The sequence below is a fragment of the Agelaius tricolor genome, unplaced genomic scaffold, assembly GCF_023055355.1.
Source record: "Agelaius tricolor isolate 1412-34295 unplaced genomic scaffold, bAgeTri1.0.p SCAF_28, whole genome shotgun sequence".
NCBI classification, from domain to species: Eukaryota; Metazoa; Chordata; class Aves; order Passeriformes; family Icteridae; genus Agelaius; species Agelaius tricolor.
Genome location: NW_027269288.1, coordinates 3378719 through 3392668, shown reverse-complemented (window position 1 = coordinate 3392668; position 13950 = coordinate 3378719). Strand labels below are relative to the sequence as shown.

At 48.7% G+C, this 13950-nt stretch overlaps 1 protein-coding gene across 6 annotated transcripts in view; it reads left to right on the top strand.

The window, feature by feature from the left end:
- The first annotated feature begins 406 nt into the window (after nucleotides 1-406).
- Nucleotides 407-13950, top strand: part of SPEN (spen family transcriptional repressor) — a 66618-nt gene continuing 53074 nt past the window's right edge. For 5 of the 6 annotated variants that reach the window (XM_071449363.1, XM_071449366.1, XM_071449365.1 and 2 more), the window contains exon 1: nucleotides 407-590. In XM_071449363.1, coding sequence (XP_071305464.1) covers nucleotides 508-590 — 83 coding nt within the window. In that variant the 5' untranslated portion in view covers nucleotides 407-507. Of the gene's footprint in view, nucleotides 591-10240; nucleotides 10264-13950 lie in introns of those variants that run through there. The other variant, XM_071449367.1, reaches the window with a different exon arrangement.

The following is a 13950-nucleotide window of genomic DNA, read 5'->3' as shown; positions in this document are numbered from 1 at the left end:
GCGCCCTGGGGCGCAGTGCGCCTGCGCGGGGGCCCCCGTGTGGCGCTGCGCGAGGCGCGGGCAAGGGAAGGGAAAAGGGAAGGGGAGGGGGGGCGAGCGAGCGAGCGAGCGCGGCCGGGCCGGCGGAGCAGCGGGAGCGCGGGGGGGGAAGGAGGAGGAGGCGGCGGCGGGGGCGCCGCGCTGCCGCTGCCGGAGGAGGAGCAGGAGGAGGCAGCGGGAGCGAGCGAGCGGGCGGCGCGGCGGGGGGAGCCGGCGAGGGAGCGCAGCCGCGGCGGAGAGCGAGCCCGGCGCCCGGCAGCCGGCCCGGCGGGCAGGGGGCCCCCCCGGCGGGGATGGTGCGGTCCGGCGGCCGGTGGCGCTGAGGGCGGCCGGGCCCCGCGGCGGAAGGGGCGGAGGGCGAGGCGGAGGCGGCGGCGGGCGGCGAGCGGCGGCCGGCGGCGCGGCGCGGGGGCAGGCGGCGGCCGGGAGCCGGGGCACGGGCGGCGGGCTCGCCCCGCGCCGCGCAGCATGGTCCGGGAAACCAGGCACCTCTGGGTGGGCAACCTGCCGGAGAACGTGCGCGAGGAGAAGATCATCGAGCACTTCAAGCGGTGAGTGGGGAGCGGCGACGGGGCCCCGTCCGGCCCGACCCGACCCGCGGTGTGGGGAAAAACGAGGGGAAAGACGTGGGAAAGGGGGGGAGGAGTGCGCGGGGACGGCGGTTCCCGTGGAGAGGAGGAGGAAAACAGCGCTGTAAATAACCCGCGCCATGGCGGGATCGGCGGCGCGGCCGGAGCGGGGAAATACAAAAATGGCTAAAAATGGACCCGAAACGACGGAGCAGCAGCGAGTGGGGCTCGAAGGTCGGCACGGAGCGGCTCCCATGCCGAGGATGTCGGGAGGCAGCGCTGAGCCTGGCCGACTTGTTTTCCATTCCATTCTTTTTTTTTTTTTTTTTCCTAAATTATTCAACGCTCGGACTTTTTTTCTATTTATTTTCGCCTATTTCACTGCGTTTCCCTCCCACCTGGAGCTGTGGAGGATGCTGCGTGTCCCCCCGAGGTGCAGCGAGCTGTGGGAACCGAAGCGCCTGCAGCTGCGAAAACGTGACTCTGGGGGAAAAAAAAATCACACAAACCCACGGAGAAAACACGGGATCCTGCACGCGGGAAGCATTCTGGACTCCTATCGTGCTATCGTGCTGGGTTGTTTTTTCCTTGGTTTTTTTTTTTTATTTTTTTATTGCATAGGTTAATCCCGCTCATAAGGAAGTAGTAGCTGTTTGCATGGTTGGGTTTTTTTCCTCCTCCCTCCGTCTTTCCCTGCGAGGAGGAGGAGGAAGAGACTTCTTCCCCACCGCCTCAGCAACACCTTTTTCCTGTGGAAATGCTCTCAAGTTGATAGACCCTACGCTGGAAGCTGGTTTTTAGGAAGAAAAAGAGAGTAACGAGCCCTGCTCAGCTCGTGGCCCCTCCAGGCGCTTTGCTTTAATCCCACCAGCAGCAGAAAAAAATGGATTTTGAAGCTTCCTTTAATCTTCCTGTGCTGGAAAAATGACGGAGCGTCCTTAATAATGAGTCACCATGGGAAAAATAGATGCGGTGACACCGAGGGGGAGAAAGGAAGGTCCCAGCGCTTCTTCCCTGGTTTCTGGTCGTCTGTTGTGGAAGGACTGGGGGTCTCGCATCCCCCTCCATCCTCCTGGCCTCAGCTGCTGCAGCAGCCAAACCCCATCTCTGCATCCTCATCGCTCTGAAATTGCCCTGTTTTAATCAAGCTTCACCTTTTTTCACCTTTATTATCCCCCTGAGCCAAGAATTTGCCGCTTGGTGAAGGCGCGGGATGGTGGATGTGTATTCAGGGTGGTTTGTCGTGTCCCTCAAGTCCTGGTTACGTGACCCAGTGCTGTTTACAAAGCCAGGTTTTGGGGGGAAAAGGCTCGATCTGGAGTTATTTGGTTAATTCCAGCCATAACTAGCTGAGGGAACAGGCGCTCCACAGTGCAAATCTGACATTCCTCGGTTTTATTTTGTCCAGTCCTCCTCCTTTTATAAGATGTATTAAAGGAGGGAAAAAGTTGCCATGGTACTGTTGCTTGGAGATGGATGGGAAAAATGGCAGGCGCTGAATTAATTACCTTTTTTTGGTTGTTTTTACCTCGGCAAATTGCGATCGGAGGTTTGGGAGGAAGCTTTGTAGCCAGGCATTTCTCCCTGGTGATTTTTGCCCGGGATTTGTGTGTTCGGATGAGGCTGATCCCACGGCAGTAAACAGTTAAAACACGCTTCAGCCCTTTGGCTGCAGGTACTAAAGCAGGGGGAGGGAATGACACGCCGCCTCCGAATGCTGGTGGGATGTACCCACTGGAATATTTGTGGCTGGAAAAGGGGCGAGGGGGTGAGCGGGGAGCCGGCTCCGAGGCTCGGCGTGTAGGTGCTGTAGGTGGACAATGGAGCAAGGCTTCCTTTGTATGCCCGTGCTCGCCTGGGGGAAGGGACAGGCGCTGCACAAGGCTCTCGCAGCACGGTGGGATTCTCCACAGGGAAGGGAAGGGAAGCGGCTGGCCGGCCGTGGAGGTGGCAAGGGGAAGGCTCCCTCCTTGGAAAGGACGCTGTAGTCGGGAAAGTCCTTTCGGAGGGAGCGGGGCTTGGCAGAGCCCGGTTCCCACCCATCCCCCAGCCTGGGAATAGGGCGAAGGAGGAGGCTGAGCCATGGGAGCGGGGCGAGCTTTGGGGGAAAACCGCCCAAAACCTCGCTGGGCTGCGGCCGGGAATCGCCTCACCCCCCAGCCTCTGAGCAGCTCAGCCGAGTGTTTGTTTTTCCACTGGGCTTGGGAAATACTGTCCTTCCCAGATGGAAGCCCGTTGGCTGGGCTGTTGCACGGTGCCTGTTTGAGAAACAACCATCTTGTTTCCAAAGAAGCAAAAATTCAGGGAAAACTCCTAAAACTTACAGCTCGGCAGGAGTATGGAGGGTTTGCTGCCTCTCCTCCCCCCCCTTCACTTAACCACCGACTGTGGGAACCTTGCTGGGATTTGCAGCCTCATAAGGAATTCTATAAAGAAATGAATTAAGAATTTCGAAGAAATACATGTTTTTATTCTTTTCCCCCAAATGCTGCTGATTGGTTTGTTTAGTTTACTGAGGTGAATGGAAATAACACTCCTGCTGTGAATTCTTCTCTCAAATTAGAGAATACTGAAGCTGGTCTCAAGAAGTACTGGCTTACATGAGCAGCATATTTTTTCCCTTAAAAGCCCTTTTAAAAATCTGTTTCCTTGGTATTAAAGGGGATTGCAAAGGAGAGCTTCTCCATGCATTTAAATACATTGACATTGTTTTTCAGTTTCTTACCCAAACACTCCCTTTTCAAAACCCAATACTCTGTATTTCCTTTCAACTGAGCTATTAAGGCACCGTGAAATAGAAACGCAGCCGGTGCCAGGATTGGAGATCCACTGTTCAGGTGGAATAAGTAGCAAATCCGAGTTATGATCTGGGAGATGTGAGCTTGGGGAAGTGGTGGGAGCAGTGGTTTGGGTTCACCTAATTAATGCTGGAAAAAACCCGTCGTTCACCATCACTGAAACAGATGCTCAGCAGCTTGCAGAACAAGGCGACTAAATATAGTAACAGTTGTCCCCAACACAAGTGCTGCCCTTCCATATTTTTTTTCCCTCCCTATGTTTTCTTCCAGTTACCTGAAAGAACATGGCTTTGTCCCTTTATTGGTGTTTTAAAGGGCAAAGAGGAGTAAAAGCCTCTTAATGATGGACCATGTGACTGCTGTGTGCAATCTCCTGTGCTGGGGGAGAATTAAGACATTCACAGTGGTGACCAAGTCCAGGAGAATCCTTGGATTTCAGGAAACAAAAGTGCTCCTTGAAAGTCAATGGAATACACTGCAGATCAGGGCAATCTTGGAGAAAATAAATAACTTTTAAGGATTTTTTGGGGGTAGGAAATGGGCTTTGTTTGGCATTGCTGTGTTCCAGTATCTGTCTCGCAGGAGATGCTTTGGATGCCTCCTGGAGAAGTGGTTAAAGGCATTTTAAACATAGCTGCAAAAAACCTGCCGTGACAGCGAGTGTCTGTTCTCAGTAATTCCTAGAGAATATTTGGTCAGTTTGTGAGTAAATGTTTTGTCTTGATGGCTTGGAGTGTTATTTTGGCCTGGGAGGGTGAAATCTGTGCCTTCTGCTCTGTGTCACTGCTGTGGACTGAGGTGATGTAGGGGAATTTTGGTAGCTCTGGTGCAGGCTGTGACCTGGGGAGAACGGTGACGGCCACTGCTGCTGTTGAACACTTGGAGGAAAAATTTCTCATGTCAGACACTGGCAGGTCTTGCAGTGCCTTTCCACAGGAACTGGCTTGAGTCAGAGGAAAAAGTGCTCCTGGTTTTCTAGCAAAGCTCTTAAATGTGTTCCCTGGTATTTTTTGGTGATCACTGATCAGTAAGTCCTTGGATATCGCTTGGGATGGTTATCCTAACTCAGCTCAGCCCATACAGATCTCTATCCAGGTGTATTTTTATTGTAGGAAAATACAGAAGTAAGGCCACAGAACTGTTCCTGTGTCATCGCTCTGTTTGTGTCACTTCAGGCATTTTCACAGATGAGGTACTGCCTTTTCCAGCCCAGAGCTGTGAAGGAGGGGAGGGTACAGTTTACACCTGTGTTTTACTGGAGTGATGTCTGGAATCATGGGCAGCATCAGAACTTGTTGGTGCTGGTTTTAGAAACACTTCCAGTAACGTAATCCAGAGACTATAGTAGGATGTTTGGTTGGGAGACTGGGGCAGGGGGATTAAAATAATTGCCCAGACTCAGAAGGGGAATTCTTTTGGTGGGTTCCAGTGGGTGTCAGCCTCGCATGGAGCGTAGGTTGCTCAGTCAGGTGGCTCCTTGGGGTGATGGTGGGGGCAAACTGCCATCAGATCTTTATTAATTCTGTTCCTGGTAGTGATCCCAGGTGCCCTAAAGCAGCACAGGCACCACCTCCATGGCAGCCCAGCTTGTTGCCCAGCGGTGTCTGCCTGCAGCTGCCTCCTGGTTCCCCAGGCTGAGTCCAGAGCGTGGCTCCTGAGCAGGCTGAGATCCACTGCTGCCTGCTCCGGCTTCTGCTCAGTGCCTGCACTTGAGGTGGCAGCTGGTTGACGCCACACTGGCCAAGGCTGGGTAATTATTTCAAAGAAACTTAATGAAAAGCCACAAAGAGTGTAGATTTGGACTGAGCTTCTATTAAGTGGTTTTATATGCTGAGCTGTGGTAGAAAGATAAGTTGATGATACTTGGTCACAAAATTCTGTCATCTGCTGAGCCTGACTGGCATTGTTTCTTCTCTGAAGTTTCTTCAAAGGTCCAGGCTGTGTTTAGTTGTGATTATTTGTATCAGCAGCTTCTGTTGTTGCTGAGCCATTCAAGAGCCATGTTGGCTTTTGGTATTTCTTGCCCTTAGTGTAAATTCATTTAGTACAACAGTAAAATAATCCCTGCAGAGTACAAGAAAACAGATTCACGTGTTGAGAACTTACCAGTCCAGCGAGGCATACAAAGGTATTAAATCAATTCATCAGGTCAGAACAGGAGATGAACAAAGGCTTAAATTCACTTTGTGATAGCCTTGTTTACTGGTTTTTTATTCCTTCTTGCTTTTCATAGGCCAGAAAGTCATGCCAAGTTCCCTGGCAAATGACCTTATTGACGTCTTAAGGTGTGTCCAAAATTAGGACCTTGTCTTTGCTGAGGGCAAAGAGGCACTCACTGCCTTTCCATAAAAAAGGAAGTAAATAACCAAATGAGTGGAAGGCAGATACTGGATGAGGTGATGAGTCAGGGTGGACCTGGGGCTCCTCGGGAGCTTTGTTTTTGTGAGCTGATGTGTCACAACTGCAGCTTGTCTTGCTGTTGTGGTGGTTTCATGCTGCTGTTGGGTTGTGAGGAAGAGGAGGAGGTGCCCTTTTGCATGTGAAGTGTGAAGAGGCACCTGAGAAATAACAAACACCAAAACTGTTCTCTGAGGATGTTTGCAAAGGGGCAGAGCTGAGGGTTACCCCTCTTGGCTGCTTTTAGGCTGCTGAAGGTTTTGGGAGAGTTGCAGTTGGGTGTGAGTTGTGGAGCTGCCACTGGGTTGGATACGCTCTGGATTTGTAGCTACCAAAAATAAGAAGCAGTGAGATATTTCACTTGTGTTTTTGATTAAGTTCATTGAACTTGCTGAGGACTGAGAACGCCCTGAAACCAAAGACTGCAAGGACAAACATTCCTAAACGATGAATTGAGGAATAAACTAGAAAAATGATTGCTCTCCATAATAAGATTCTGCGTTTAGCTGCATCTTTGGCATGCTGATTTAGGAATCTTGTGGGAGGAACAGGAGCCTGAGGATGGAAATTCACAGTGTACAACCAGCCTTGCTGCTTTCCTTTTCTCAAGTTTTTGTGGTGTTCTGAAGATTCCTTGGACAGTTAATGAAAATCAGACAGAAGTTGCTTTTTTCATTGCCCAGGCCACAAGTCAGCTGTGTTTCCCACCTGGTGATTGTACAGACACAGTTATTTGGAGGTTTCACCTTTCTGCCTGGGGAGTAATGGCAGCTCAGATCTCCTGAAACCCATCTCCACTACTGTTCTGCAGCAGCACATTCAGAGGTGATGAAGGCTCCTGGACCATGAGTAAAACACAGCAAGTGCTGTGGTTTGTGCATTTCAGTAGTTACTGTTTAACCTGCTGTAATCATCTCCTGCAATCTGTAAAATCCTGCAGTGTGAAGATAACATCCTTCAGTAAAAGAACAAACATTGTTCCAGGCTTTTTATAAATACACCAGATACATCCCAGGGCCTCCTGCAGCCTGGTCTGTCAGCAGGAAAGATTGAAGGCAGCACCTTTGAATTTGGTGGAAACAACATCGTTCCTGGGATGGATTTTTTGGAAATGTGTTCTGCAGCCGTTGTGTGTGGCTGGCTCTGGACTAGAGTTTGTGTGTCTGTGCCTTGTGTGAGGTGCAGACGTTGGGGGTGACCTGGGTGAGAAGGAGCAGAGTTTGGATGTGAAAGGATCAGTTTTCTGCTCAGACAAACTGATGGTGGGAGGAGAGCAGCAGTCTTTCGCAACAACCATGTTCTGGTTAGAGGCTCGGACATTTTTAAGAACAAAAGGGAGCTTTTTTAGCTCCCTTTCTCTTCCCCTTTTTAGTCAGGCTCAACAACTTAAAACTGAAAGGGCTTTTTTTGTATAAGCACACTTTGATCTGGAGCTTCCGCATCTGATCAGAATGCCCTGAGAGTGCTCTCGTCTCTCCACTGAGAAGCCAGAGAAATCCAGATGTGTCTGGAAGGAGGGTGAAAGGATGATCTGCAGGGCTGTCTGTTGGATACTGCTGGTGAGGTAGTTCTGACCTGTGTGTGTTCCTCTTGGATGCCTCTCTGTCCAAATGGAGGAGCTTCCATGTCTTTTATTATTCCCAGTATGATAGGAAATGAGAGCTGTGTTCAGACCAAGTTCCTGTCACGAAGGTGGTCAAGGTACCCAGTCAGAGCTGGATTTGAAACCATCTTTCAGCTCAACACAAAGAACGGCCAGACTGTAAATGATTTTATTAAGCAAGTAGTGAATCACCTACAGTTTTTCTCCAGGAAGAAAACTGACCTGGTTGTGTTTGCTATCCATGGGATTCATTGAGAGTAACTTGATGTTCCTGTCACAGCTTTCCCCGTGTCTTTGCTGAGGTGTTCACGGCTTCCGCACGGCACAAAGCTCCGCGCCGCGGTCCATCTGCTCCTGCTGCTGGGTGAATACCTCCCGTCCTCATTAGCAGTGATGGCTGCCAAAGAGATCACAGAGGCTCCTTTAAATGCCCCTCTTTAGGCTCTCTGTGGCAGCTGCGGGTGACCTGTAATAGTTAATAGGGCAAAATAAGAAAAATAAATTGCCAAGTTGTATGTTGAAAGAAGTCATCTTTGGAGGGGAAAGAAGTCTTCCGGCCTCATTAGCATTCTTACTGTGAGGAGAATAAAAGCTCAGAGTGGATGAGTATCTCCCTTGTATATGTAATCAACATCTGATTTCATTTCACGGGATCTGTGAGATGCTGCTCTTAGGAAGGCAGCTGGATATGTATCCAGACAGCCAGTGGCCAGCACAGTCACCGCCTTGTAATCAAAGTCTCAGTAAACCTTTGGTCTTTTTCTTAACTCTGAAAAAACTTATTGGAAGAATTAGTAGCAGAGAATCTTTGCCACATTTAAAAAATAGAAGTGGCTTCAAGATTGATGTTGTAGATGATAACGCTGGTTGTGGGTATGGTGAGATACACCATTATGGGCAGCAGTTGAGCTCAGGAAGCATCTCTTCCTCTGCATCCTTTCAGAGTTTACAGCCCCTGGATTGGCTGCAGTTAATGCTCTTGCCTGGCTTGTTTCAGTCTGATTTTGCAGCTTAAAGGTGAAGTTCATCACTGAAGGAGCACAACACGAGGGAGCAGCTTTCCCAGCAGTTGTATTGGTGTATCCTTGAAGCCCAGGAGGAGCCCTCTTGGTCTGGTAGTAAGTGTTCACCTCCAGATACAGCTCTGCTCAAGTCTTTGGTGTGGGGAGGCCTCCTTTAAGCCAGCTCATAAAGCCGAGGTGTGAAACCTCGCCTGTTGTTGCGATGAAACTCAAGTTTCCAGCTCAGCTTTGCAAAACCTCGACTTCGAGTTGCACTAGAAGGAAAGCCATTAAAGTCTGGCTGGGTCAGGAGCTCGGCTCTGGAAAGTCCCAGGCTGTGGAGAAAGTGCCTGGAGCGCAGGTAGTCACTGCAGACAAAACACACCCGAGTGTGTGCCAGGCTCTTGCCGGGCGCTTGTCAGTGGGGAATATTATTTTCCTTGGGCTGACACCTGGCTCACGCCAAGGACTGTGCTGCCAGTTGGTTTAGTCACAGGGACAAGCACTTTCTCCAGGGCGATGGAAGCGGTGAGTCATGAAGCAACGAAATAACATTTGCACATCTGTGTTTGGTGACTGGCTGGTGTGGCAGAGCGGGAGTGGCTGGACTGGCTGGGAACTGGCTGGATTTCCTCCCTGGTGTCAAGATCATAACCTCTTAGCATTGGTGAGCTTTTGTGATTGGGGATTTGACTGAGAGTCCTTGGATCTGTGGCTGATTTCTGTCGGAAATTAATTTCAAGTTGTCAAACCTGTGGGCTGAACTGATGCCAGTCAGTAGTTCAAACCCAGTTGAAGTTTGAGGGGGGGAGAGGAGTTCCATCACTTGAGGTGGTCTCAGGGACTGCAGACAGATAAACAATTTTTTTCTTCTGAAGTACCATTTTCTGGAAAGCATACAAAACCTTGGAGAAGAGGTTGTAAATGTCTGTTGCTGGAGAAGTCTGTACCAGTGGGACCAAGACTTCCAAAATTCAAGATGATCCACATCTCAAGTGCTCTGTAGCGTGGCAGGGAGACCATAATGTTGTGACTCTGCATTTTCCTCCATCTGCTGCCGAATACATGCAAAGCAGAGCTTGGAGAAGCAAAAGTGAGATGGGGAATTACCCTTTCATGTAAGAATGAAAAAAACTCGATTAATCAAGAGATTCCCCTACAGTTGCAATGCAGCGCATTCTTAACATCAAATCCAAACAAATCCTAAAATCAGTCACGCAAAAGAACAGGCTTGAGCAATTCCCCTGCAGAAAGTGTTGAACGTAGGCTATCACCACTGGTGGTTTTGAAGCAAATCTGCAGATTATGCTTTAAGCTGGAAGAAAAAAAATGCCCTGGAGATGGAATTCGGCGGCTGTGCCTGGCGTGTAGGAACGTGAACGGTGCGCATCTGTGTAGGTTGGGGATAAAGAATCACAGCTTGTTGTGCTTGAGACAACACAGCTGAACATGCAGAGTTCCTACATATTTCTGTAACCTTTCTGTACTTCTACAAATAGTGATATTTATTCTGATCTGCTTGGAGAGCAAGACTGAAGTATTCCTGCCATGTGTATATATATCTTCCCTAATCAATTTTGAACCCATTTGCCAGTATCAGCTAAACCTGAGGGCGAAGGGGATATTCAGTCTCAGAGACATGACGTTCCTTTGAGTTTTGTGAAAACAAGCAGTTTTAATAGAGGAGAGAGACCTGATTAGCGACCCCATGGAGAGAAAAGCTGCAGTGAGAGCACAGCCCTTATTAGACATTAAAGAATCCACATGGGAGAGAGGTGTTCCTGACCGTGGGAAAAGCTGCAGTGGGAACTGGCAGTTATTGGACGCCAGAGAATTCGACCTCAAGACATGCATCCGTAAGAAATGAGTCTTCATTAGTTCTGCTCACAAAGCTGCTTTGATTTTTTTTTTTTAATAATATATATACCAATAAGCTATGGGTGCTTCTGTGCTTTTCCTTGATTGTTCCAAAGAAACAACTAGGAAAAGTGTCTTAGTAAGAGACTTTGTCTGTCCTGGCTGGCTGAGGTGGTTGTGCCTCGTCTGGTTACCCTGGCAGCTGTAAGTGGCTGATGTTGTGTTGAGCTCTTTGCTCCAGCACGGTGGAGCTCTGGCTGGGCTGATGCAATGCTGGGTTCTCCTGCACTGCCAGCAGCGGAACTGCTGACTGGGGTGGGGAGGATATTAAATGTAGCCCAGTGAGATGTTGCATGCATGGAGTGCTGAGAGGCGTTTTTATTCATCCAGCTTCGTGTAATCCCCATGTCCAAAGCATGGGTTCAGCTCCCCCGCCCTCCTCTTCACCCTGGTTTGAAAGGTTGCTGGGACTCCTCCTCGGGGCTGTTCCGTGTCCTGGGGGTCTTGCAGTGGAACTGGTCTGTGTTTTAAGGAATGGATGCACCTATATTCAGATGTGACCTGATGCCTGTTGGCTGTAACAGCTGATCTGTGGCAGAACTGGTTGTCATGGGGGTTGCAGAAAAATTTCTTGGTGTGTTGACTCTTGGATGAAATCCTTGCCACCAGAAGTGGGAGCTATGAAAAACCAGGTTTAAATATTCTGTTTCTTCCCTCTATGGTACATAACAATTCCATTTGTATATTAATACTTCAGCAGTATCCAAAAGGTTACTTTGCAGTAAAGACATAAATAAAATGTCTTCATTAGGAATCGCTTTTACTTGGGGGTCTTAAAATGGCACATTTGGCTGAGCTGTAAAGAAAGAGGTGAGCACTTGTTCCAGCATGGCTTTATCTCCGGACTCTCTGATCTGTTGAGCGTTTTGCTCCTAAATACCAGAAGTATCAGGAGTATCAGTGAATGTGCCTATGCTAGCTTTTTAATTTCCTACTTTGTCATCTCTTAGGGAGGGATTACGAGTGCAGACAAAGCCCTGGCTGTTTTCTGTGCGTGGCAGGAACACGTGCTGTATCTCATTAACAAAACCCCTGTTTGTAGTCGGGAGTTGGGAGATTTCCCGTTGAGTGCTGCTGGGGGCCCGAGGGAGCCGCAGAGTCCAGAGGGGTCCAGGTTGGAGTTGGAGCAGGAGTGTAGAAGTATGAGAGAGGTGCTCAGGATTCATCCCAGGATTGTCTGGCTGAGCTCTGTAACCTGGGTGATTGTTTCTGTTCCTGGATTTTGACGTTTCCCTGAAGATCTTTATTACTAGAAGAAGAGCTGCAGAGAATGCCCTGAAGAACGTTGTTTTTCTCCCCCCAAAGGTCAGAGTGCCAATAAAGATCACTCTAAACAGGTTTTAAAGCATCTCAGATTGTAATCTAGAAAATGATGGGAGCTTGGTAATTAGGGCATGTTTCTGAATCATTGTTGTCACAAGGGCTGTTCTTGGTGTGGCTGGAAAACCAGAGCTTCTTGTGATACAAGGAGCTTTTATTTTGCTTGGCACTGGGAAGGTGAAGGATTTCAAAGCTGCACATCTCCTGGATTTATCACTCATGGATGAGCTTTCCTACTTGTGATGCTCCGGAGTGCTGTCCCAGCCACTCGCTGTGTTTTATCTTTATAGACACAGCAATTGATCTGCACCGGTGCCCCCAGCACGGGTGAGAAACAGGAGGATCTGGAAACCATTGCACAGCAGGAGATGATGGTATGAGTTGCCATTATGGAATCATGGTGAGGATGGCTGACACTACTGGAGTTCTGCAGTGAATGGCTATGACTTCTTCAAAAGGAATCTGCAAGGAAGGAGAGGTGGTGGGGTAGCCCTGTGTGTTAGGAAGTGTTTGGATTGTCTAGAGGTTAATGATAGTGGTGACAGCATTCAGTGTTTATGGGAAAGAATGGTGGGAAGGCTAACAAGGCAAATATCCCAATGGGAATCTGTTCTAAACCACCCAGCCAGGAGACCAGTTTCATCTGAAGAGATAGATGAAATATTCTCTAAGCAGATGGGAGAAGCCTCATGATCACTCTTGTTCTTCTGGGGGACTTAAACCTACCACATGTCTGCTGTAAACATAGCAGAGAGGAAGCAGTCTGGGTAGTTTGTGGAGTGTGTGAAGGATACAATTGGTGAGGGAGCCAACCAGGACTTGGTATCGAGTTGTCCATAGTAAATACTGCTCCTGGTCTGCCCTGAGTGCAGCTGCTGGCCCAGGCAGTCCTACCAAGTGAAATGATCGTAGCTCAACAGGTGACAGTTCCCCACATTTGTTAGACTTAAAATTGAGTGTAGTTTTCCAGGATGGTGGAATTCTGCTTGTTTCTATCAAGATCTATCTCAATGAACTGGAATGATTTTCATCCCAGTCCTGTGCACACTCTTCTCAATGGTCTGTCCCTGATTTTGGTGTCTGCTGCACATTAGTTACATTAATATTTATGAAACAGTCAATGCAATTTTGAGTGGTTTTTGTGTAGATGTCTTGATTTTTCTGTGTCTCTCAGTCCTTAAGTCTCCTTCCATGCCAGGCATGTGATGATACTGTCAGCTTTTGAGTAATGTTCTGCATTACTTGAGGCACAGTTTAATTCCAAAGACATGTGCTGCTCAGGTCTGAAGATGGTGAAATACCACCTTATATCGCTCTGCATATGAAATTGCCTTTCTAAAAAAAAAATTATAAGTGTATATATAAATTTTATAGCACTAAAGCAGGTGGCTATAATGCATATGAAGCTTGGAAGATGGTGGAATGTCATTTCCTTAGGATAAGTGTGTTGGAACTGCTGTGTATTTCATTTATTGTATCACTGCCCTCATTGAGATCAGTTGTAGTGCCGTAATCTTTGCAAACGCCCGTGTAGAGACACAAGTTCCCTTTGTGTTGCTGGCTCAGGAACTCTCTCAGTGGTGAATATTAAACACCTTTTGTGAGCGGTGCGGGCGGGAGACGCTCACTGTGCGATTCCTGCTGGGAGCTGGTGGTACTGGAGGCTGGTGCTCAACTCCAAACAGGATTTCTGCAGGATAGCTGTCCCTGTGGCTCGGTGTCCTGCTGCTGGTAAGACCCCAGTGTGGTTGGTGCTGCTGTTTGCTGTGTTATTTTGTGTATTCTATGGCTGGGAAGTGGCTGCACGTGCTGTTGTGGTGGGCCAAGTCTCTCAGGCTGTGAAATGAGTGTCCATGATAGCAGAAGGCCCTAGAAATGATGTTCATGGATTAAACAGACATCCTTTATCCTGGATAAAAACCCCCATGGAGGGTGATGGCATCTTGCTTTATGGTGGTTTAGTAGCTGCACACCCTGGATTTCCCTGTACCTAGAGCAGACCTGCTTTGTGCAGGGGGACACAGGGCTGGAGTACCCCTAGCGTGGGGTATTTGGACTGATTTGGTGTCAGGAGTAAGGAGAAGAGGCACAAACATCTGGTGAAGTATTATTTCAGGACACATTATTTTGTTATGAAATAACAACAAAGCCAGAGGAATGTGATTGGCCAAGGAAAGCTTCAAGCTGTGCGAGCGTTTTACTGAATAATGCAGGCTGGGGCTTGCTGGGGTTATATAATCACAGAGGAGGAAGGAGTTTGAGTGTGGCACAGCAAAATCAGCCGAGCTTTTCAGATGGCTAAAGAT